The sequence below is a fragment of the Antechinus flavipes genome, chromosome 1 (genome assembly GCF_016432865.1).
Source record: "Antechinus flavipes isolate AdamAnt ecotype Samford, QLD, Australia chromosome 1, AdamAnt_v2, whole genome shotgun sequence".
Classification (NCBI taxonomy): Eukaryota; Metazoa; Chordata; class Mammalia; order Dasyuromorphia; family Dasyuridae; genus Antechinus; species Antechinus flavipes.
Window position 1 is genome coordinate 546,504,011 of NC_067398.1, and position 26,037 is coordinate 546,530,047.

General features: G+C 35.3%; 1 protein-coding gene across 1 annotated transcript in view; it reads right to left on the reverse strand.

Moving 5' to 3' along the window:
- Positions 1-7,818: 7,818 nt before the first annotated feature.
- The window catches only part of STMND1 (stathmin domain containing 1), a 40,460-nt gene continuing 22,241 nt past the window's right edge, over positions 7,819-26,037 (reverse strand). Inside the window, exons 4-5 of the mRNA XM_051970647.1 lie at positions 15,016-15,147; positions 7,819-11,331 (exon numbers count right to left, since the gene is read on the reverse strand). Of these exons, the coding sequence (XP_051826607.1) occupies positions 11,041-11,331; positions 15,016-15,147 (423 nt within the window). The 3' untranslated portion in view covers positions 7,819-11,040. The remainder of the gene's footprint in view (positions 11,332-15,015; positions 15,148-26,037) is intronic.

A 26,037-nucleotide genomic window follows, 5' to 3' on the forward strand; every position in this document is an offset into this window, starting at 1 on the left:
TGCAGGATTGAGCAGAACAATTAGAAACTGAGGCAGGACAATTTAGGGAGACTGAGTCAGGATAATTGGGGAAACTGAGTCAGGACAATAAAAGAGAACTGTGGCATGACAATATAATATATATATATATATTAATATGTAATATTATTACTTAGAAATGAAATTGATGTTATGACAAAATTCAATAACATATACACATGCATATAATTTTATAAATATTTCATTTTTGTATTTTATATTTTTATAAATATTTCATTTGATCCTTATAATCTCTATTTTGTAGATGAGGAAATTAGGGCAAACAGAGTTAAGTGATTTGTACAGGGTCATATAGAGAGTAATTATCTAAAGACACATTTGAACTCGTCTATTCTGACTCCAGATCTGGTATTTTATTCATTGCTCCATCTAATTTCTTGCTAGCTAATTCATGTTGAGCAAGCCTTTGACTCTCACTAGGCCTATTTACTCATCTATAAAAATGAGTAGTCCTGGGCTTTCCAAACTAATTTTCCCTTGATAGTTAAATGCCTTTTTTCTTGGTACCTCTGTAAAATAAACATATCAGAGGAAGGAAGGGAGAAAGGGAGAGAAGAAGGAAGAGAGGAAGAAAGGGAGGGAAGAAGGAAGGAATGAAAGGAGAGAGGGAATAAAAGGAGGGAGAAAGAGAAGGAGGGAGGGAGGGAGAGAGGAAGGAAAGCATCCTCTCTTCTCACCTCAGCCTTTTAGGAACCTTAGCTTCCTTCAATCTCTCTGGTTGGTTTGATTTTTTAATTCATGATACTCTGAAGATATCTATTCCAGGACAAATTTTATCTACACATCTAAACAGACATATCACAAAGCAAGGGAAAGGTGGTAAGATATTTTAGGCTGGGTCTCCCAGGGTTTGGCATCTTGATAGTATTACCGTAGTCAAGAATCGGTTGTTTCTAGTTTCTAGCTATCTTTATATTCAACTCATTCAAGAGTAAACAGTTTTCATATAAATGGCTCACACACTATTGATTGATAAACCAGAATCCCATCTAGAAATTTACAATGTGGCAACACCCTGCTACAGATATTGAAATACTCATAACAGCTAATTAGTATCTTCCCAGCATCAATGTGCTAGAAAATCAAATAAAATAGAAGGGTGTTTGGTGATGAAACTATTAGTTTCTTATTATGGTACCAACTAATTATTAAATTAGAATTGACTGAGTTTTTTTCCCCTTATTCACGGACCAGTCCTTGTAAGTTAGTCAACCAGTCTCTGAGAGACATGATTGATAGAGGAGAATGCCATAATCCTTGAGGAATATGCTTCATGTTCCTGGATAGGACCCCACTCCAGTAGATCTTCTGTATAGAGTGTAAACAGCATCGAATCTAGGTGAATTCTTGCCCTTGGGAAATAAGCCTATGTTCTTGTACCACCCCCTCCCCTATTGGAATTTAAAACGATCCAATTTATGAAGGAGAAAATCAACTCATGTAGTGTGAGTAAAACAGAATTCCCCTGTCTAGATTGCAGGAGGCAGCAGGAGGAGCTGAAAATATCCTACTCACCTGGTCCTCATTAAAATGTTCACCTATCATGATTTTTTACTTTTTAGGATCTCTCCCTTTTCCGAAAGTATATCAAAGACTTTGCCATGATTTTGTCTTTGGATACTGAGAGAAGGCATTAACCATCAATTTATTACTAGTCTAATTAATAGATTATAATTACTCAAACTCTATTTCTCAGTAACAGTTAATATGGAAACAAACCAAGGAAGCAAAATATTAAGGGATAGCTTCATGGACATGTACGTATGTTGTATGGTGAGAATTTTTATTACCTTAATAAGATAGTAGGAATAAGTTTGTTAGCTCACTATAATTGACATTATATTGTTTTAAGTCTGAATTTTGCTTTTGAGTTATTTTGAGTAAGTTGTTTTTCAATAAGATAAGCTCTTGGTGGGGTATGGTATAGTAAACAATATGTGTGTGGTCTTAAGTGATAAGCATATGTCTACCCTCTGACAGAAAAGAAAAATAGAAATAGAAAAATAATGTACCAACTTTATCAGTATATTATATAATAAATTACCAAATTATGTGGTCAACAAATTAGAGACATTCATAGCCAAACTCTAAGAAACTCACTTGAAGTTTTAGTCATAGGTGGGCTTCTACATTGTGACTGGGACCAGCTCCTACATACTTTGCACTTGAGAGTCCATATTCAGATGAGGACAGTGTCAACTTGCTAAAAGACCTTCACAGAGGGAGACAAATGGCTTCCAGCTGACAAAGAAGCCCATTAAATAGAAGGCTAAGGTTTATATTGTTTGCATTTATTGCTTCATAAAGCTGGATGATATTCATTGAAAACTATAAGTTTAATTGTGTTGCTGATTCACTTGTTAGCATATGTAATGGTAAATTAATTATAAGATTTCAGGGTGCATTACATGCTGCTGAAATGAAATTAACCCAGTAGGGAATGCTCAAAGACTAGCCTCAACCCAGTAGCCAGGTTCTTTCCCTCCTTTTTACTCTGACTTAATTTGATCCTTACTGCCTGGTGCCCCTGAGCCACAGGAGTCATGTATCTTTCCTATTATTACCACTAGTCCTTCTCTTGAAGACTGAACATGATTATTTCCTTTCTTCCCTTTAGTGTAACAATTGAAAAAGATTGGATTATTAAATGATTGAGGAAATGAAAGAAACTTGAAGAATTAAGAGTTTGGGAATAGAGCATTATTTCATTGTTTTTGTATCTACAGCATCTAGCATAGTGCCAGCACATAACAGGTGGTAAATAAATGCTTATTGATGTCTATGCTGATAGAAAATTAATACACATTTCTGATGTTGTTTAGCTCAACTCCAGCTCTTCATTATAGTTTTAAACAGTCCATTGAATATTAAAGAGTGGTCTTTAGAAACAAGTATTTACTTTAAAATTAGTCCTTCAAAAAAGTTGAGTTTTATTGATGGCTAAATCTAACATAGAAATAAGCCCCAATCCCAAATTATTGCTAATTGCTACAGCAAATAAGAAACAACACAGTTGTCAGACCTTTATTAACAAATGGACCCATTAATATGCTCAAATTGCACATTCTTCTAAATGGATGTATGTGTGTACTTTGGAATAAAATCCAAAATCAACTATTTTTGAAATATATAGGCATATCTACCATAATTTAGAGGACAACATATGGTCATAGAAAGATGGCTAAATGTGGAGTGAAAAGACTCAAATCTGAGATCAAATCTCCTGAAACTTTAATAGCTCTGTGACTAGCATCAAATTACTTACCTTCTCTGGGAATTCTCATCTGAAAAATAAGGGGTCAGGTGAGGCTCAAAAGATTGAATAGAGATAAGGAAGTTGGACAGAGTTGAGAGGGTTGGATGTAGGTGCTATCTGAAGACCCCCCTTTCAGCTTTAATGTTGTATGAGACTGACAATTATCCTTCACATCATTTTTATCTAACTGATCATCATTTGTGAAATTAAATTGAAGACTCAGACTGTAACTTAAAAAAGCATTTCAAAACAATAAATAAAATGCCAAAAGCCACTACAAAGCTCAGGTATACTTCCCTATAGTTTATTTTATAGCAGTGACTAGCTTCAGGTTTTTTCTAGTATCCTTTTTGTAATAAATTTGGCTTTCTTCTCCAATTGTTCCCCATCATTTCTATGATGAAACATTAATTTCTCAGTGTAGCTTTTTAAAGTCTTTCACAATGTGGCTTTGACCTATCTTTCCCCTTCATTTATTCCCCCTCCCACATTTTATAATTTAGCCAGTCTTCTCACACATTCAGCATTTATCTCTCATCTTCCTGCCTTTGCACTAAATAAATTTAGCACAAAAAGAATAAATATGGATAAGTGGAAGGTATTTAAATACACCATAGTTAGGGAAGGAAGACACTCACATTTAGAAGGATCAGAAAATGTTTCATGTAGAAAGTGTTGCTTGAGTTGACTTTTGAAGGAAGAGTGGAAATCTCTGAGGCAGAGGTGATGAAGGAATTCATTCCAGTCATGGAGGACAGCCAGCACAAAGATATGCAGATGGGAGATGGGGTAATGGTTATGACAAGGTTGTGCTGGAGCCAGCCAAACCATCTTAAGAAAATTGATTGTTAAATTTTCAGGGTGAGCATTTATACTTCAGAAATCAGCAAATGGTACAAATCAGGCTTTAATTTATGTTTTCTTGAATGTTTAGATTAAAGAAAGTGATGGAGAAAATGTTAACAATGCAGATTAAACTTAAAAATCTGTCCAGCACACTTTCCTCCCATAGAGCCAAATGTTAAACATTTGCCAGCATACACTTGGTTGTGAAGAACAAAAAAATAGCCCATCTGTCTGGATTGTAGAGTCTAGGAGAGTAAGCAAGTTACAGTGAGGCTAGAAAGGTAGGTTGAGGGCAGAGTGTTTAGGGATTTAAAAGCTAAACAGGAATTTGTATTTTATCATAAACACAACAGGGAAATAATTGAGTTCATTGAATAGGGGAATGAGTTGGTAAGATCTATACTTAAGGAAAATCACTTTTCATTATATTAATAACCACTTATTAAATTAGAATTCAGGTCTTGTCTTCTCATTTCTTCATTGGAGCCCAGTTCCTGTGGAAGATCAGTCTCTGAAGGACAGACATGGATGATTGAGATTAACTTTAATCTTCAGGGAAGTTATTTAGTCTTGGGCCAGACCCACCAAATTGGATAGGGAGGAGTGTAAATAGAATCTAGTCAGGGTTAGTTTTTGCTCTAAAGAGAACAGCCCCTGTCCTTGTATCCCTCCATTAGAATTCAGGAAGAAAACCAATCAAAGTAGTCTGGATAGATATGGATTCTCTTGTTCTGATTACTGGAGGTGGCTGAGTCTCATAATCAAGCCATGTTCTCTGCCCTGACTGAAGACTCCTAGCAGACCTCTTCATTTAATGTCCACCAATCAGGGTTAATTTTCATTTCTCAGGGGAATTCCTTTTTACAAAGTATTTAAAGCTTTCAGCCTCTCTATGGCTTTATTTGTGTGTGTGTGTGTGTGTGTGTGTGTGTGTGTGTGTGTGTGTGTGTGTGTTTTGGAGTCATCAGTTCATTTCTTATTAGCTAGGCTAATTAATACATTGATTATTGATTTTCCAGACTATTTTTTTGGGGGGGTTTCCGTTGTCACTCCAACAATATGAAGGATAGATTGGAGTGGGGAGAAGCTTGAGGCAGGGAATTTAATTAAGAGCTCATTGTAGGGGCAGCTAGGTGGCACAGTGGAATAGAGCACCAGCCCTGAAGTCAGGAGGATATGAGTTCAAATTTGACTTCAGACACTTAACACTTCCCAGCAATGTAACCCTGGGCAAGTCACTTAATCCCAATCGCCTCAGAAAAAAACAAAAAAGAGCTCATTGTAGCAATTTGGGCAAGAAGTAAAGAAAGCCTAATCCAAGGTGGTGACTATAAAAATAAAGAGGAGGTGTCAGTTGAAAGATGTTGTGGAGCTAGGAGCAACAAGGTTCCACAAGTAATTGGATATGCAGAATGGAAAAAAGCGAGAAGCTGAGGATAATACTGAGGTGATGAACCTGGAGAACTGGTAGAATAGTGGTGACTTTCAAAGAAAGATGTAAATTTGGGAAAGGGGCAGTTTTTGGGGAAAAAAGAATGAATTTTATTTGGGACATTTTTGAGATTTCTCCATGGTGTAAAGTTTTAAATATCCAGTAATCAACTGGTGAACCTGGAGCTCAAGGGAATAGCTGGGAAATCAGTGGATACATAAATGGATAGATAAATCAGCAAGCCATCTGATGGAGATAAGAGGGTCTTCTCTCAGTTTAAATAATTTGGTTGACATTACAACTAAGTCAACTAAGAGAACTATGCTGATTAACATACACTCTAACCTAATTTTAACTTGTCTGCCTAAAGATTCTTATCTGCTCTTAGCAAAAATATCCTGTATGTGCCCAAAATTTGTTTTGTAATAAAACTTGAATTGTGCTTGTATAATTAACACCACATATTTTGACTGCAATAAGCTGAATCTTTAAAAAAATATGTTTTATTACTGTTTTTTGTTTTTATATCACAGTCATTTTTGCATATTGCCCACCTATATAACTCTTCTTGTAACAAAGGAAAAACAGTTAAGCAAAATTGACCAGTACAAAGACTATGTATGACAATATATACAATGTTTTAGCCTGTTGGTCCCCTGACTATCTGCCAACAGGAGGAAGGCATGTTTCATACCCATTCTCAAACAACAATACTGTTTTTTTTACCAATTCTTCCATAACTTGGTTTTCCATGATTTTCATTTCCTTTTCATTTCCATGATTTTAGTTTTATTGAATAATCAATTGTATTGATTATTCTGGTGCTATTTATTTAACTCTGTCCCCACTTATTTAAATAAAAGCTTTGAATTTTTTTTATTTCTTATGCTCAATGAGCTAAATTTTATTTATTTTTGTTCATTTTTAAAAATCATATTTTTATTTTTTCCCAATTCCATGTAAAAACATTTTGTAACAGTCATTTAAAAAAACTTTTGAGTTTCAAATTCTCTCTTTCCTTCCCACTCCCTGAGATAATAGCAATTTGATAGAGGTCATACATGTGTAATCATGCAAAACATATTTTCATATTAGTCATGTAGTGAAAGAAAACACAGACCCCACCAAATAAAAACCTATGAAAAAAAATAAAGTGAAAAATAGTATGCTTCAATCTTCATTCAAACTCTATTTGTTCTTTCTCTAGAAATGGATGGCATTTGTCATCAAGGGTCCTGTGGAATTCTCTTACTGAGAATATCTAAGTCATCCACAGTTGATCGTTGTACAATATTGCCCACAATATTCTTCTAGTTCTGCTTACTATACTTTTCATCAGTTCATCTAAGTCTTTCCAGGTTTTTCTGAAAACTATCCTGCTGATCATTTCTTAAAACACAATAGTATGACACTACAATTATATATTACAACTTGTTTAGTTATTCCCTAACTAATGGATGCTTCTTTAATTTCCAATTTTTGCCACCACCAAAATACATGTGTGTGTGTGTGTGTAGTACAAATAAATGCTTTAACTCTTTTAAAAAGAATCTCTTTGGGATGTAGATGTAATAGTGGTATTGCTGGATCAAAATACAGTTTTATTGCTCTTTGGGGAGAGTAATTAACTAAATTTTAAAAATTCAACTCATATGAGTTAATTTACAATGTAATCAAATTATCTTATTCTCCCCTTTAAGAAGCAAATATGACATAGGTCCCTTTTACATGTGAAGTAAAAACAGAGTTTATGATTCTTGCTTCCATCATTTGTATCATGCAGGAAATTAACAGATGATCATATAATTTCTTTGCAATAAAAACTCATATTTCTCAAAGGATGACATTTAGTTTACTTAAAAGCATTTTTAATCTTCACAGTCACCAATTCCAATGTGAATCATGGAAGGTTTCAAGTCAATGATGGTAACTGTAAAATGACCTTATAATTTAGGTCACAGACCACAGGATCACAGATATAGAGCAAGAAGAAAACTCAAGTTTTAAGTCCAGTCTACTAATTTTACAAATAATGACACAGACTTTGGAAGGCTAAGTGACTTACCATATAGACTACTGTGGTCATATAGGAAGCATGCATGAGAGATATAATTTTAACCTACCTCTTCTGCTTCAAGAGACAGTGCTTCCTTCATTATATCATCATTGCACAAGTTTAAAGTAAAATTTACCATCAAAACATATATATGTATTATATGTGTGTGTGTGTGTGTGTGTGTGTGTGTGTGTGTTTGTGTGTGTGTGTAATGGCAAAAGTCACCATTGCTTTTGTTTAATAAATATACATAATGGCAAACATTACCATTGCTTTTGTTTAATCATTTTCAGTTGTGTCCAAACTGTGTGTGTGCCTTTTGGGGTTTTCTTGGCAAAGACAGTGGAGTAGTTTGCCATTTCCTTCTCCAGCTCATTTTACAGATAAGAAAACCAAAAAGTGAAATGACTTGCCTATGGCCACACAGCTGATAAAATTTTTAGACTGGAGTTGAAATCAGTTCTTCCTGACTCTAGGGCTGGCACTCTAGTCATTGTGTCACCTAAAGATCATTATTATATTTCTATTTCCCAGATTAAAAACAACAGTAGAAAACATCTTTAGGGTTTAATTTGTTCCTGTTTTTCAGTCAGGCCTTTAAAAAAATAAGTGAAGACATTCAGAATCTCTGTTTTCATAGCTAATAGTTCTATTCCCTGCATTGTGAAAATTTGTTCCAGCCATTATCACATTTTACATAATTGGTAAATATCATTACTGTACTAGGATATAACAACAATGGGTATTTTAAATAACACACTTGTGTGATACACTTGCATGATAACATTATTACACAGACTACATGAAATGTATCACATTGTTGCTTACATGACATTTTTACAGTGTTTTAAATGATGAAACCTTCATCTAATACGTTTAAGCTATGGGGCAGAGGCAGCTATGTGGTACAATGAATATAATGCTAGACTTGGAATCAAGAAAATCTGAATTCAAATCCTGCTCCAGACTCTTACACTCTATATAACCAATTCAGGTCATTTAACTTTTGTGAGCCTCAGTTTCTCCATCTGTAAAATGAGGATAATAACATCTTACCCCTCTGAGGGTTGTTGTTAGAACTAAATGAGAGATAACATATGCAAGGTGCTTTGAAAACTTTAAGGATCTAAATGAATGCTAGCTATTATTTTGTAGAATTGTCCTAGAATGATATGTTGGTAATGGGATGGATTTAGAAGTTCCAATAAAAATAAAACAGTAATAATAATAATAATAATAACTAAGTTCTTTTCTTTGTCATTTTCCTCTTTCTGGTCAACAAGGTTTGTAACCTAGTGATTATGCTCAAATTCCCTCTACTACTTATATCCAGTCAAATATCAAGTTTTGTTTATGCTGTTCCATAGCATCAAACCATCACTTCTCACCTGGATTATTGCAACAGCTTTCTGGTTGTTCTCTTTGGCTCTCCTCTCTCCTCTCTTTAACCCAATTCTCTGAGCAACTGCAAAATGATATTCTTAAAGCAATGGTCTGGACCTGTCACTTGCTTTTTTAAGATCTTTCAGTTGCCTCTAGTATAAAACACACACTTCTCTTTTTGGCATAAAGACCTTCTTAGTCTCCAGTTTACCTCCCCAAGCTTAGTGCACATTAGTCTATTTCAACAATATCAAGTATGATAAGTTAAATAGTTCTCAAAGTGTGATCCGCAGATCCCTGAGAGTTCCTGAGATCCTGGGGGGTCTGCAACATCAGTTATTTTCATGATAATACTAAGTACTTACTTATTAAAATACTCCTCCCTTTTCCAACTACATGTCTGTATGAGGCCAGATTTTCTTCATATACTTCAACCAAAATAACATGACACAACAGATTGAATACAGATACAAATATGAGAATCCAGCTGCCTTCTATTAAGCCAGACATTACAGAGTTTATTAAAAATGTGTAAAGCAATGCCACTCTTCTTACTAATTGTTTTTTGTTTTGGAAAATGTAATTTTTCAAAATATACTATTTATATTAACACTTAATGGGATTATTGTTTCAAATGAATTGATATTTTTAAATGATCAGTTTTAATTTCTCATAGAATAAATATGATTATAACCCAATAAACAAAAACTCTGTGGAATTCTCAATAATTTTTAAGAGCATAAACAAGTTTTAAGACCAAAAACATTTGAGAACTCTCAGTCCTACTTCTTTCATTCAACATTTTAATCAAAGTTGTCCATTTTAATATTCCCGTACGCACAACATTCCATCTCCTTTTTTTTTTTTTTTGCCTATGCTTTTTCCCATGCTTAGAATGTACTTCCTCTCAATTTTTTTTCTTGCTGTTTTGTTTTCACATCAAAAACATTTAAAGATCATTCCCACTTTGTGAGAAATCTCTTGTGATAAAGTAAAAGCTAATAATCCAGTGAGTTCATCTGAAAGTGTATACAATATTTCATATCCTTAGCTCCTCCACCTCTCTATTAAAAAAAAAAAAAACAACAAACCAAAAAACCCTAAGAGAAATGTGTTTTCTTTCCCTCCCACCTTCATCCTATTGGGGAAAAAAATAAGAAAACCAAAATTTTTTGTAACAAATATGCATAGTCAAGTGTAATGTTTTGGCCCATTACAGTCAAGCAAAACAAATTCCCTCACTGACTGTATACAAAAATATGTGTCTAATGCCAAACCCTAAGTCTGCCACCTTTCCAGTTTATAAAATCATTAACTTCTTTCAAGGATTAGGGCAGGGGCTGTATTGGTTTTATCTTTTAATTCCTGTGTCTTCTACAATGACTAGCCCATTTAGGTGTTTCGTGAATGATTATTCAATGAATGAATGATCTCACTTGATCCTCACAACTAGAGAAATTTGCATTGTAGATATTCTATCCCCATTCTATAGATGAAGAAACTGGGGCCTGGAGACATTAATTCCCTAGTTCAAGGTCCCATAGATAGAAAGTGTCAGCAATAAAATTCAAAACCAAACCTCTCTGAACATTTTAGGACTTTTCCTATTATACAACAATATCTTTCAATTGCTGCAACACACCTTCAGACTGATGATCTCATTCACTTGCTTAGCATTGAAAGGAAAGGCCCAGATGGTAGAATTAGACTGAGCAAAGAAGTGCTTAGCTGAGCCTGAACTGATCATAGGCATCAGGGCAGTAGGCTTCCTCATGGGGCTGCTGCTTCTTCCTCCCTCTCTTTGTTTGGACTGTATGGGAAACCAGAAACCTTGACATCAACAATCTCTGAAGCCTGGAGTACTAACAGTGGAGCCAAGCAATACATATCATTGCCCACTGAACCAAGTACTGCAGTAAGATTTGCATGAGGATAGTAAAGGGGCAGCACAAAGACTTTTTAAAAAGAATTATAAAAAATAGGGGAATAGCAATTAGAGTAGAGCCCCTAGAGTGGACTGCCAGTGAATCAGAATACATCTTCGGGACTGTTGTAGTGTACATCAGATTCCACAATCCCAAAGACGTCATAACTTTGATTTATTTCACGTGAGGCCATTTTGCCTTTCTCAATACTTTTTTTCCTTTTCACTTGCCTTCCTGTTTCCATGGTAGAGGGCTGAAACATAGCAGAGTCTATAGCATTAAATCCTTTGTCAATTGAAGTGTCATCCTCTCTCATTTCTGCTGTGTTTGAAGGAAGAATCGGTGGCAGAGGCCTGTCACTTCTCAGTCTTTTTTTCATTTCTTCACCTTTAACCTGCAGAACAGTGTTGAGGGTAGGACAAATGAGTGATCAGTTCTTTTTAGAGTCTCAGCATATTGCTCTATCTACTCCTGCCCCTAGGAGTATCATATTATTTTGTTAAATTTTAAGTGTTCTTATAAATTCAATCTGTTATAATTCACTGAACTTCCTTCCCTCTCCCCCTTCTCCCCCTCCCCCCCCAAAAAAAAGAGAACCAGAGATTTGGAGCTGAAAGAGACCTTAGTAGCCATCTTATCTACTCATTTACTCTTCTCATTTTAGAAATGGGAAAACTGAAGGTTATAGACGTTAAATGACTTGTTTAAGATTCTATAGATAGAGTCAGGATTTGAATCCAGCCATGGATGGATCATGAATGGAGATCCATTAAAGGAACAGCTACATGAGATCATAGATCCATTTGAGTTTTTGAGATGAAAAAATGGAGAACAACATGATCAGACTGGTAGACTTTGCCATTTTATACATAAAATCCTTTGGAAATTCTGGAGATTAGCCTGCAAAAAATATAATGTACGGGGCATAATGACAATTGCCTTTGATATTTGGAAGGGTACACTGTAGAAGAAGAATTCTGCTTGACCCCTGATAGCAAACTAGTAGTATGGAGGAACTATAGGCAGAAAGAAAGATTTCAAATACTTGTCAGGAAAACTTTGTAACAATAAATTGTAAAACAATGGAATTGGCTGCTTTGGGAAATAGTTAATTCATCCTCACTAAAGCTAGTTAAGGGAAAGGTATTTGATCACATGCTTGGGATATAATAAGTGTATTCTTGGTGAGGTTGAAATTAGATTAAATTAACTCTGAGATTCTTGTGACATTCCCCCAGAAGAAAATGTAGTTGGTTGGCAATTTTGCTTATATCTTTTAAAAACTGCTTTTCTCTAGTAGAAACAGTAGTGGGAGTGAGAGAAAGGAGGTAGTCTTTAAATGTGATAGTTTAGGGTTCTCTTCACTTTTCTGGCCTCACTTTCCTCATTGGTAAAATGAGGGAGGTAGACTATATCATCTCTAAGGTCCCTTCCACCAATGAAATTCTAAAGTTCTGAGAAGAGAATGATGGCACTTCTTAATGAAGAACACTCCTAAAACCATACACTGGGAGAGGCATCAAAGTTCAGTTAATTCATTACCATTATCCTCTCTCCAAGTTGGACTGTTCTTGAATTACTTGGGTACAAGAGACAGTTTACACATTTATGCAAAGATCTCTGGATAAAGTTATCCACAAGGATTCTCCACTCTGGATAAGGAAACTCTTATTTTTTGTAAAGGAAAGAATTTTGTTAAATTTTAAGTGCCTTATAAATTCAATCTGTTATTCATTCAACTTTTTTTTTTCCAGAGAATCAGAAATTTAGATCTGGAAGAGACCTTAGAAGCCATCTTATCTACAATTCTCATTTTAGAAATGGGGAAACTGAAGTTTATAGAGGTTAAATGGCTTGTTCAAGATCCTACAGATAGTTAGAGGCAGGATTTGAATAGAGCTCCCCAGACATCAAATCCATTACTCTAGGGACTATTCCATGTCCCTGTTTTAATAAGAGGGACCAAGTTCAGATAGAAACAGCTCTGAAATGTCAACTGTTCTCCTACTATTATTTTATATTTACTGTTCTATGGACAGTTTTTGCAAAGTTGGATAAGATAACTGCTTATGTAATGTGATAAAAGCATTTGGGTGTAAACTAATCTTCTTTAGGTTCTCTGAAGGCCACTTTGAGATAACTTCAGATTATCCCTGGCAAGATGCCAGGAATGAAAAATACCTCATCTTGTTCCCACAGCACTTTGGTGTTCACTAGTAGCTCTCTTTAGTTTGAAAGCTTTTCATCACATGTAGTTTGAACATTATGAGTCTTTGGCATGGTAGCATCTATTAAAACATTATTCTTATATTTTTATAGATTGTTGTTGTGTCCAAGCAATTTGGGGCTTCAGTTAAATTTTTGATAATGCTCCACTTTGAGTATAGTTTATTTGTAGAATTCTCAAAGGTATTTTGAGGTTTATATCTGTACTAGGGAAATTCCTCATCTGTTAGTTTATGAAAGATGGTAAGTTTATTATTGCAATTCTTTATTATTATCAACATCATCATCATCATTGTCACATTTGTTTTATTATTCCAGTTAAATTCTGGTCAGGGCATTCTTCCCAATCTATCTTCCTCCTTTCTCCTCCTCTTTCTCTTCTAATAGCTCAAGAAGATCTCAGATTATGATATATCTTCAAAGACTTGAAGACTTAGGTATAAGGTAAATAGATCACATCCCTCATAGCCAAACTTTTACTTATTTCTCTTTTTCTCTTCTTTTTATTTCAGTTTTTTATTTTTCAAACCACCAGAATTTTTTCTAGGAGTAAGGACCAAGAGTGAAAGGAGATATGCCCAATGGGACAAATCTACCTCTTATGGAAGTTCTCAAACTTTTGGTCTCTAAAGGGTCTCCTTTTATGCTCTTATAATTATTGAGAAACCCAAAGAGCTTTTGTTTCTATGGGTTATATCTATTAATATTTGACATGTTAGACATCAAAACATCTTAGTTTATGATGAAAATAGTTTTGACCTGGAAAACTTGCTGAAATGGTCTCAGGGACCCTCATGGGTCCCTAGATTTCATTTTGAGAACCTCTATCCTGTTATGATCAGTCAAAAGTCTCAGAAATATGAGTAAAATGTCCAGGAAACTTTCCCTCACAAGTCAAAACTGGATCACCAAATATCTTATTTGAATCTAACAGAAATAAGGAGGATATAGCCTGTATCAATGAACAGTCCTTCCACTTATGAAATTTGATATTATGAAAGGTTTTTTCCCCCCCTTTTTCTGCACTAGTCTTCTGACTGACACTTTTCAGCACTGAGATTTCCTTCTTGCTACTTTCATGTAAAGAAAATTCTGCTTTTTTTTTTTTTTGGTGGAAGGGGAGAATGAAGGGAAGTGGCATCTTTCTTAAGCTGCACAGATTACATAATTTTTACCTTTTCTTAGTCTAAATCCATAATTGTATTGTCATAAGGCAGTACTAAAGAATAAACTTCCTGTACCAATGCAGATCAGCAGCTGATAACAATAATTTATATTCTACAGCCTGGGATACTGACCTTCAAGTCTATTACCCCATACTACTTCTCTCAGGTACAATTAAAACTATCAATTTAAAATTACTTTATGCTATTCCTAGATTTTAAAAAGTTAAAAAAAGAAAATGGACTAGTATTTATTATTTAAGCTTTTTTGAAATGGAAATTTATTATTTTATATATTGAATCTTCAATGTTCTTCTGTGCACATGACAATGTTTTTCCTTTTTCTATTTTCTATTTATGTTTTAAGTAAATTGACTAATAACAAGAAAAATATATAATAAACAAGAAAAAGGTGAAATTTACAAAAATATAAGCATTCTTATAATATTGAATCAAGAGAGATATTACAATACAAATATTCAATTTTATAATTATAATTCAACTTTATAATAATATAATTCAAAATCATAATTTATAATTTTATAATCCATTCTAATAATATTCAGTCTGAATATTCTTATGATATTCACTCAGAATGACAAAGTCCTGCCACAGAAGTTTGGAAAAACCGATTTTAGTAAGTGGAACCTCATCCCATGAACTTCTGATACATATAAAAGCAAAGTTACCTTCCTCCTTTCATCTGCAGCCTTCATCTTGTCTTCAATATTTTTTATTGTGAAACCATTTGTTTCCCTTTTGCTCTTAAGTTTTTCTAATCTGGCAGGAGGCTTCCTGAGAGGCTTCTCATCTGTGTTCACCTGGGGAAAGAAAGTTTTTGAGGTTAAAAAAAAGAATAAATCACACTTTGGTAACAGGGTAAGAGAAAGGAGGTAGCAGACAGGCACTCAAGTTTTGCCTCTGCCTTATTCTTGAAGACAAAAACCTATTGAAGAACTAACATTATTTAGCAGTGCCAGGCTAAGAAGTAAATGTTGACAATAATGGAAAGGCATAAAGAAGTTGTGAGAAAACTTACTTTTTAGAGTCTTAAAAAATCACAAAATGAAAGAAAAAATATGGCAAGGCGGCAAAACTTTTCTGAAACTAGATTGAAAAGAATAATAAGAAAGGAATACTGAGAATAATTATAAGATGAGAAAATGAGGTGAGTTAGCAATTGGTTTGTGGTGGTGGTCAGATGTGTCCAACACTTCGTGACTTCATTTAGGATTTTCTTGGCAAAGATATCGGTATGGTTTACTATTGCCTTGTCCAGCTCATTTTACAGTTGGGAAAACAAGGGCAAGCAGGGTTAAGTGATTGCCCAGGATCACAGTTAATACATGTCTGAGGCCAGATTTGAATTTAGGTCTTCCTGATTCCAGGGCTAGCACTCTGTTCATTTCACATAATCCTTCCACTTGACCTCAATCAATAACATCTTAGATGATGAAAATAGTTTTGACTCTAATATGTCTGTATATCTATCTATCTATAAAGGGGGAGGGGAAGAGAGAGAGAGAGAGAGAGAGAGAGAAAGAGAGAGAGAGAGAGAGAGAAGGGGGGAGAGAAGAAAAGGGAGGGAAGGAGGGAGAAAGAAGGAGGGAGAGAGGGAGGAGGAGGGAAGAAAGGAAGGAAATAGGGAAGGAGACAGACTATTGGTCTTATAGACAATCAGGAGAGAGACTAATGCCTGCATATTTTCCATGCGGACTTGCATTGTGGTCCTTGTTTCCTTTTTACACAATAGCACTTATGGTCTTAGAGAAATCAGATGATTTCCTGAACTAGGTCTTTGGACTTCAAAGTTTAATCAGGATGGATAGATTCTTATAGCCGTGTCTTTCAAGTCTTTGCTGAACCAGGAGTCAGACTCTTGATCTGTGGAAAAGCAGAATCTTACAATGGTGTGTGTGTGTGTGTGTGTGTGTGTGTGTGTGTGTGTGTACATATCCCCCCCTTTTTCTTTCTCCCTCTCCCCCCTCCATATGTCCATATCTCTCTGCTCTTTACTTGATGACCTCTCCTTCCTGTTCTGCTTCTTCTCTAGAAGCCCCCTTATATCTGGAATTTTCCAAATGAAATCAGATACATCTAGTTTACTAACTGACTGACAATCTCAAGGAGAAGAAAACATCAGACTACCTGACAGGAACCCCTATCCTCCCTTTGATTCAAGAGTTAACTAAAGCATGGAATGAAGATACATTGAGGAATCTCAGGAAGAAATTTTTCTTGATTTGTTCATGATTCCATGACCTTTTATTTTTCCTCAACAGTATTTTATTTTTCCTAATATGTGGAAAGATAATTTTCAACATTAATTTTTGTAAGGTTTTGAGTTCCAATTTTTTCTCCCTCCCTCCCTCCCTTACTTTCCCCTCCCTAAGGCAGCAAGCAATCTGATATTGGTTAAACATGTTAATCCTTTTAAACATTTTTCCATATTTGTCATGTTGTGATGCCATGACCTTTTAACTAAGTTGGATCTGCTGCTTTTGCCTCTTCTGTACTCTTCCCAGATCCACACTGGAGGAATCCTGATACCCATATTAGGAGGAAATGGGCTTGGAATGTCTTGTGCTAGTGTGGAGAAAATCATGGAACTTGGAATATCACTTTGATTCAGTGAAAATACTGACCAAAAACCCAATAATAAAATTTACAACTATTATACTATATCAAGAAAGGGAAAATGAAAATCAAAAGAAAGGCACAAGAGCCATGGATTCTAGGGAGAACCCTGAAAGATGCTGTATAATCGTGAGCAAAACTCTTAATTTTCTTGGGCTAAGTTTCATAAGTACTTAAATTAATTGCTCTCTTAGGTATTTTTAAAATTTCCATAAAATTTTATGATTCTGTGAAAGCTATTTATTTTTTTTCTAAAGGAAGGAGAAAAAAATTTTTTTTGGCTTAGTTGCAGCTATTGGAGAGTTCATGTGGTGAGAATTTCTTCTCACATATAGAACGTGGGATGTGTTTGACAAACCAGGGTGTTTTTTGTTGTTGTTTTTTTCTGTTGTTTTTCTTTCTTTTTTTTTTCTTTTAATGACAATTGGCACTTGGGCCTCCTGCTGGTGAAAGCCATCTGCTGAAAAAGAAACTACTTGTTACTCTAAAAATGTTGGGGCTCAGAGATATTACAATCTGTAATAGTTAAGTTAGATGAAATTTTTCAATAGCAGAAACTAAAAGGAAATTAAATCTGTTATCTTGTACCTGTGGGCTCTAGGATTTTGGGTGGTTTTAATTTAGCAATATGAATCTAGAAAAGGTGGGGACAGTATCTTTTGGATAAAAATTGGACTTTTTTTTTATCTTATTGAACATTAGAATTTGGTTCCATTCTGATGGATCTGATATTTCATTCCATTCATTCCTTATTCTTCCTAAGGAAAGAGGGGCTTTCCCATCACTCTATCTTGAGCTTACCTTCAAAGCCAGATGTGGGATGTGGGATTTTTTTTTTTTTTTGCATGTTATGCTAGCACTTATATGAATAGAATACATACTGGGTTTGGAATCCAAGAATGTGGATTCAGATCTTACCTCTACTACTTACTATCTATATGAACTTGTACAAATCAAATTTCATCTCTGCATTTTACTTTTTTCTTCTATAAAAAGAAGGTTTGATATCTGTGATCTCTTCCAGTTCTAAATCTCCGATGCTATGTTGGTATCTTAAAATAATAACAAAAAAAATTAACTATCACCAATCTAAATTTTTTAAAAAATTACTTTCAAGAACATTACCAATTTGTTATTGGAGGCCATTTCATCTTTGTTTCTGTATTACCCATACTTTGTACCTGCATGTGTAGGTGTTTCATAAACATCTCTTAATTGACTGACCAGTTTTCAAGTCTTAACAGTCCAACATCCTGGGATAACATTTGATTCTTATTTCTCTTTCTTGAGTCAACTGAATTTCTATATACCACTTCCTGAATCTCCTAGGCATTGCTCAGAGGTCTCCTAATTAGCTATTGACCTAAGTCTGAACCTACCTTGATTTAAGTGCCTAACAGGAACCCTTTGCACAGAATGGCAGTAGGCCAGAGCTTCTCTTAAGAGCTTTGTAAATCTTGTTTTGCTTCTCAAACCTTCCTGGGAAGGCCACTGGGGCTTTGGCTGGTATTATTCATTCTGGGTCCAGTCAAACTTTCTTCTATTTGGAAATCTCCCTGTGAGGTTCAATAAAAACCACCAGATAGGTCACTAAAATTCAGTCATGTTTATGACAATTTTACTTACTTTGAGGGGAATTATTTTATCCTTTTCTCTTCCACGCCCAGTTATGTTAGGCAGTCGACTCTTAATTTTTCATTCTAATGAAAAAGATCAGTGATATAAAAGATCCAGAAAGTCATTCATATTTACCTTGACATTTCTAACAGGGAGATATAGCATGGCATAGCAGATAGACACTGGAAGATTTGGGTTTGATTTCTGCCTCTGAAACATATTGGACATTACTTAATCTCTTGGGGACTCCAGGCAGCTCTCTAAAACTCTAAATTACACTTAAGTTACTTTTACTCAGAGGAAGTTTTCTTTCACTCAATAAATTCCCCACACTAAAGAAACCACAGATGTAGACCAAATTTTTAAAAAATTAATTTTAATAAAATTAAAATACTTTATTTCTCAATTTATCTTGCTAATTGTTTTTATTAACTTAATATTCTTATTGATTCTCATTGATTAATCTAGTTTTAACTGAAGAAAAGGATTATAAAGATAGCTGATCTCATTGTATGCTAAGTGGCAGGGAGAAAGTCAGGAATAAAATATTTGTCATATATGGGGGTGGAGATTGCACATATATGTGATTGAGAATCACCCTCTGCTTTCTCTCTAAATATATCTAGCTATATCTAAGCTTATATCTTGCCATATATTTTGATATATTTAGAAACATCTTTAGAGTGTTTTAAGGTTGCTGGCAAGTCCATTTAGCAAATTTTACATTTAGTTACACTGCATTTTTCATCTAGCACTTTGTGTACCACCTTAAGAGTAATACTTGTGTGTGTGTGTGTGAAAGGGAGAGAGAGAAAGAGAAAGAGACAGACAGACAGACACACACACACACAGAGACAGAGACATAGAGATATAGAGTGACAAAGACAGAGAAATAAAAACAGACAGACAGGCAGACAGAGACAGACAGATACCTAGAAAGAAATAGAGACACAGACACTTAGAGAGAGACAGAGCCAGAGGTAGAGATAGATGAATAGATAGATACAAAAATACATAGCTAGAGACAAGCAGACAGAAATAGAGACAGAGACAAAGAGACAGAGACAGACAAAGAGACATAGACACACAGACATACAGATAAACTGAAGGGGAAGAAGGGAGAGAGAAAGGAGAGAAGGGGGAGCGAGGAAGGGAGAGGAAAAAGCTCTCAAGTTGCTTATCGAGAAGGCAGAATGGAATTTCTTCAGTACTTAGAAACAAGCAAATAATCAAAGTTAAAAAAAAAAAAAAAAAAAAAAAAAAAAAAAACAGACAAAAGGGAGTCCCTCTGGTGGTCACAGATGCTCCACGGCCTGCCTGAGATTGGTTGTACTCAGGGGATTCTCCCAATTCAGAGGATGGATGAAGCTCATTTACCTGCTCACTGTAACTGTCCTTAGATATAGATGACAAATGGGGCTTAAGATAATGACTTGGGTTGGTGAGGGACAGACCTTCACAGCTTAACAATGTTACCTCATGAGTAGTTATATAAGCACCATTTTCTAAACCCCTTATTTATTTTCCTATTTACCTCATGTTGTTATTATTTTTTTTGAAAAACATTTTTTCTCACTTGGTAATTAAGAAAGATCTTAAGGGAAAAAAACAGTGAAAGCTACTTTTGTCAAAATTTATTTTTTCTGTTTCTGCTTTATTAATATTATTTTATCTTTTCTAATACTGTATTCCAATAATTGCTAAATTCATCTTTTCTTTTGCCTTTTTTTTCCTTTTTATTTGCCCTGAGTGGGGTTTTCCTTTCTATTTAATGCCTTTGATACCATGTTCAGTCCTCTCTAAAAAAACAAAACAAAACACATGTATTATTCTCTGAGAGGCATCATGGGAAACTGGATAGAGAGCTATTCTTGGAGTCAGGAAGACCTAGATTCTAGTCCTTTGATGTATATTAGCTTTATGACTATGATTAAGTCATTTACCCTCTTACCATACCAATCAATTCTCTCAGATAACAAGTTGCCAATTGGAAGAATTGTGAGAAATTTTCATATTGGAAGTTCCCCTATATCAGTGCAATAACATTCACTGTTCAGGAAAAACACATCTCTAAAGTTATTATGTAATGTTTCAATTTTCAACATTGATCTATACTTCTAACTCATCCCCACCTTTTTATACAGACATTATAGCTTGGAACATGGAACATAACATGGAATGTTAATGTAGTTTTAAGCTTTAATAGGTCATATATCTACTTTAAGAGCATAAAACTGCCCTAAGACTTTTGAAACATCCTTTATATGTGAGATACCAGACATTTAACAATCCTATATTCTCTCTTAGCTATATCTAGTTGCTGTTTATTGATCACTGAGCAATCCTCCACTGAGATAAGCTGTATGGCACAATGGATGGAGAGTTGGTCTCAGAGACCTGTTATTTTATTTTTTTTTAGACTCTGGACAAGTCACTTCTCTCTCAGTGTCCTAAGTAACGTTCTAAGATTTTAGTTACAGATAAAGTAGATAAGAAGAGAGAATTTTCTCATCTAAGCCCTCCCCATACTAATGAAACCACAAATCCAGTCCCTAATTTCCTCCATTTACTTCCCCTTCCTCTCCTCCCCCAGGGACCATCCTGTTCTCCTAATCACCAGATTCACTGCTGTACTAGACTATTAATATATTTTTTCAAAAACCATCCAAGCTCTGAATTGAATTACGGGTCAGAGAGGGTTGGATGGTGGCACAATTTCCAGGAACATAAGGACCTTTAAGTCTGGTATGTCTTCATCCTGCCTCATGCCCGAATTATCCCCGGTCACTTTGGCACTCCATTAGAGCTCCTGATTGCTATTTTATTTGTGCTGTGCTCTGCCAGTCCCGCCTCACATTTATATCCCTCTGACAACATTTTAGCTATGTCTCTAGCAACCATTCTATTTCTAAATAATATGTAAACAGTCTTTATCCTTGGCTGACTTAATGCTATTGCTACAAAGTCAAGCCAGAAGTTCTTTCCTTTTTTTTTTCCTTACAGATATATTTCTTCTAAAATGTATCACATATTAATCTTATCACCACCCTTACTAAGCTTATAATACACTTTTATCTTTGACATCTGAACCACGGAAAAATATTTTAATGTCATTCCCCTGGCTTCATAATTAACATTCTCATGATATCCTCCTAGGTGGGCATTTGTTAACTCTAGTCATTTGTTAGCATTAGTTGACCTACCACTTTCTCTCAGAGACTGCACAATGAGTTGTCTTCTTTCTTTTGTTGGCCTTCCTTTTCTGTTCTGGAGACTCACCAGTACCAAAAGCATGCTTCCTCTTCCTCCCCCTGCTGTAATACTTCCCTCTTCTTGGCACAGTGTTCTGCACATAGTAGGTGCTTAATAAAAAGTTGCTCAGTGAAGGAAGTAAATTCTTCTCTTTCCACATGTCTATACACTACATCCTTTTTTTCACATTGCATCCCCTTCCTACTCCAAGTCTGATGACATTTAGTAGGCTCTCTAAAATCTGATTGCTGCTCCATGTAGGACATGATGTGGCTGCTGCTCCTCTTCCAGCTGACAGAAGGATGGAGCAGATTGAGCTCTCTGCTTGGAGTCAGGAAAGCCTGCTTCAGGTACATACAAGCTGTGTGACCTTGGGCAAGGTATTCACCATTCTAAGTTTCAGGCTTCTCATCTTTAAAATGGGCATAATAATTGTAAGACATACTTCACACAGCTGTTGTTAGGCTTAAATGATATTAGAGATGAAAATTACTTTGCAAACCTGAAAGAGATCTCTGAGCATGAACTTTTTTTTATTAGGACCCCCAGGTTCCTCTACTTCTTATCTTTGTTTCCTACATTTCCTTTCTTTTCTTTAGTCCCTTCCTTCTGGGGCTCATTCCTTTCCTTTCCTTCATAGAAAAAGCTACCTTAAAGGACAGGGAGATATCATGTGGATAGAACAGTGGTCCTAGAGGCAGGAGGACCCAAGTTCACATTTGAACTCAGCATTTACTAGCTATGTGACTCTGGGCAAATTACTTAATCCCTTATTGTCCCCCCCCCCCTTCCCCAAAGGCTATTTGAAACAGACAAACGATGTCAAGGTGAGGATATTATTTTCTTGAAGCAGGATTAGAAACTGGTTAAGTACCTCATTCTCAGGTTCTGATTTCTCAGCCCAGTGCTTGCTTTGTCTACTATTATTATTAAAATACAGGAAAAAAATGTGGCAGAAGGGGAAAGTACTCTGGGATAGGTATTAAAAGACGTGAGTTTAAGTCTTCACTGCCCCATATGGCGTGACCCAAAAGTCTTAGTGCAGTTGTGGTATTTAATAGCTTGAGTGCTTTCATGGCTTACAACTTCACTAAGACTTTTGGACATACTATATTAGTTTATGGGCAAATCATTTAACCTCATTCCCTTTATAAAATAGAGATGACTGCTCAGGCTTTTCTTTAAGACCAAAAAAGAATAACACATCATTTTGGTAAAAATAAGTGCTTTCCATATTTAAACTATATCATATTGCTTGCTGTCTTGGGGAGGGGGGAGGTAAGGGAAGGAGAGAAAAAAATTTGGAACAAATTTTTACAAAATTACAAAAATGAATGTTGAAAACTATTTTTTCATGTATTTGGAAAAATTTTCCTATTGAGGAAAAAAAATAGGTGCTGTCTCTTCAGTAAGAATATCTGGGTCAAGTCCAAGTTCTTCCTCTTACTACTTGTATCATCTTATACATGTAACCTCCATCTTATCTGTAAGATAATGAGGTTAGACAAGAGGGCCTCTGAGGTCACTTACGGCTCTAGATTTCTAGATCTCCGAGGATCAAAATGAAGTAAATCATCACAGGATGGTGAGAAAACCCTGGATTTAGCATTAGAGGAATGTTTTAAACCTCCCCTTTTGCTACTTACTAACTGAATAATTTTGACTAAGATACTTCACTTCCCTGAATCTTCTCATTTTTAAAATGTGGGGGTGGATGGACTAGATGGCGTTGTTATCCTTCATCTAGTTCTAGCATCTTATGAAACAGAAAGGATGTTGTAAACTCTTTTGTAAGCTCTGTAAAAGGCCTATATAAATATAAAGTTCTATTATTACAGACCAGGGAAAGTTGATGAACCTCCACTACTAGTACCACTGAGTCCTACCTCATGCCATTTTTGGTCAGTAATTTTTCTTCCTTCTTTTTCTTTCATTTCTTTCCTTTTCTTCCTTTCCTTTCCTTTCCTTCCTTCCTTCTTCCTTTCTTTCCTTCCTTCCTTCCTTCCTTCCCTCTTTCCCTTCTTTCCCTCCCTCCTTTCCTTCCTTCCTTCCCTCCCTTCTTTTCTTCCCTTGCTCCTTCTCTCCTTCCTCCCTCCCTCCTTCCTCCCTTCCTTCTTCCTTCCCTCCCTCTTTCCTTCTCCCTCCCTCCATCCTCTCCCTCCTTCCCTCTTTTCCTCATTCCCTCTTTCCCTTCCTCCCTCCCTCCCTCCTTCCTTCTCTCTCCCTCCTTTCCTACCTCCTTCCCTCTCTCCCTCTTTCCCTCATTCCCTCCCTCCCTCCTCTCCCTCATTCCCTCTTTCCCTCATTCCCTTCCTTCCTTCCTTCCTTCCTTCCTTCCTTCCTTCCTTCCTTCCTTCCTTCCTTCCTTCCTTCCTTCCTTCCTTCCTTCCTTCCTTCCTTCCTCCTTCCTTCCTTCTTTCTTTCCTTCCTTTTTCTTTCTTACTCATGTGTACCTTCTCCTTTCTTTTATTTCTTTTGCTTTCCTCTCATCTTTTCCTCTCCTCAATCACAACACATCATCTTATTCTCTCACCTCCCGTCTTCCTACTCCCTTTTAAAATAATTTTCTTTTTCCTTCTCTCCTTCCTGTGGCTTAGATTCATCAGTGATTCCCAAAAACTATTTCATCTTCTCAGTGGCAGGCTCTCTGGACAGGAGACAATTTTGAGAACTTTTCAGTCTGTTAATGATGGTTGTGGCAAATTCTACCAATAGAATCAAATAGCATAGTTATCTCTTTTACATTATGACTTTCCTCACTGAGTTTTCAATATATTGCATATCAGCATAAGAAATTAAATGGGAATATTAGGGGAGTTCTGTGGAAGCTGCAGATGACTTGCAAAGTAACAGACAATACAGAACCTATGACCAAATACTTAACCCGAACTTTACAATAAGGTATTGTTAATACCTCCATAAAATAAAAGGAAAAAAAAATTCAGACTTCTTTGGTAGGAAGGGAGGGTGAAAAAATCCACATGCAGATTTTCCACATTTTAGGAGCACCATGTCCCTAGTCCTAGAGTTCATAGGATAACAGTCCTAGAGTTTATAGTCAAGTGATCCAGGCAAACAGATTGGTTTGAACTGACACATAATTAGCAATAGAGTAACAATCACTATAATTGTAGTTTCCTTTTAGTTTTCCTCAGGTTAGGATGTATGTTTGCATTTTGTGGTTGATAGTCTTTGCCCTGAAAAAAACATACTCCTATTTCAAAGGTGCCTTTATTTTCCTCATAATCTATAAATATTCATAAGCATGTTAGTGTTTCATGAATGTTTAGGGTAGCCTAGGAATTAATTGAGACTTTTTCATGCTAGGTCAGAGGGCATTTATGGGAAAAGGGGAACTAATTCAAAAAGATATTTTGAGAATCATACCTAACAGGCATTCATTAGAGTTTATGTTTTCTCACCATTATTATTCAATATTGTATTAGAAACTCTAGCCTCGGCAATAAGAGTTGAGAAAGAGATTAAAGGAATTAGAGTAGGCAACGAGGAAACCAAACTATCACTCTTTGCAGATGATATAATAGTATACTTAGAGAACCCCAGAGATTCTACTAAAAAGCTATTAGAAATAATTCACAACTTTAGCAAAGTTGCAGGATACAAAATAAATCCCCATAAATCCTCAGCATTTTTATACATCACCAACAAAATCCAACAACAAGAGATACAAAGAGAAACTCCATTCAAAATAACTGTCAACAGCATAAAATATTTGGGAATCTATCTACCAAAGGAAAGTCAGGTATTATATGAGCAAAATTACAAAAAACTTTCCACACAAATAAAGTCAGACTTAAATAATTGGAAAAATATTAAGTGCTCTTAGATAGGCCAAGAGAATATAATAAAGATGACAATACACCCTAATCTATTTATTTAGTGCTATACCAATCAGACTTCCAAGAAAAAATTTTAATGATATAGAAAAAATAACAACAAAATTCATATGGAAGAACAAAAGATTGAGAATCTCAAGGGAATTAATGAAAAAAAAAATCAAATGAAGGTGGCCTAACAGTACCTGTTCTAAAACTATATTATAAAGCCACAGTCACCAAAACCATTTGGTATTGACTAAGAAATAGGTTAGTTGATCAGTGGAATAGGTTAGGTTCACAAGACAAAATAGTCAACTATAGGAATCTAGTGTTTGACAAACCCAAAGATCCTAACTTTGGGGATAA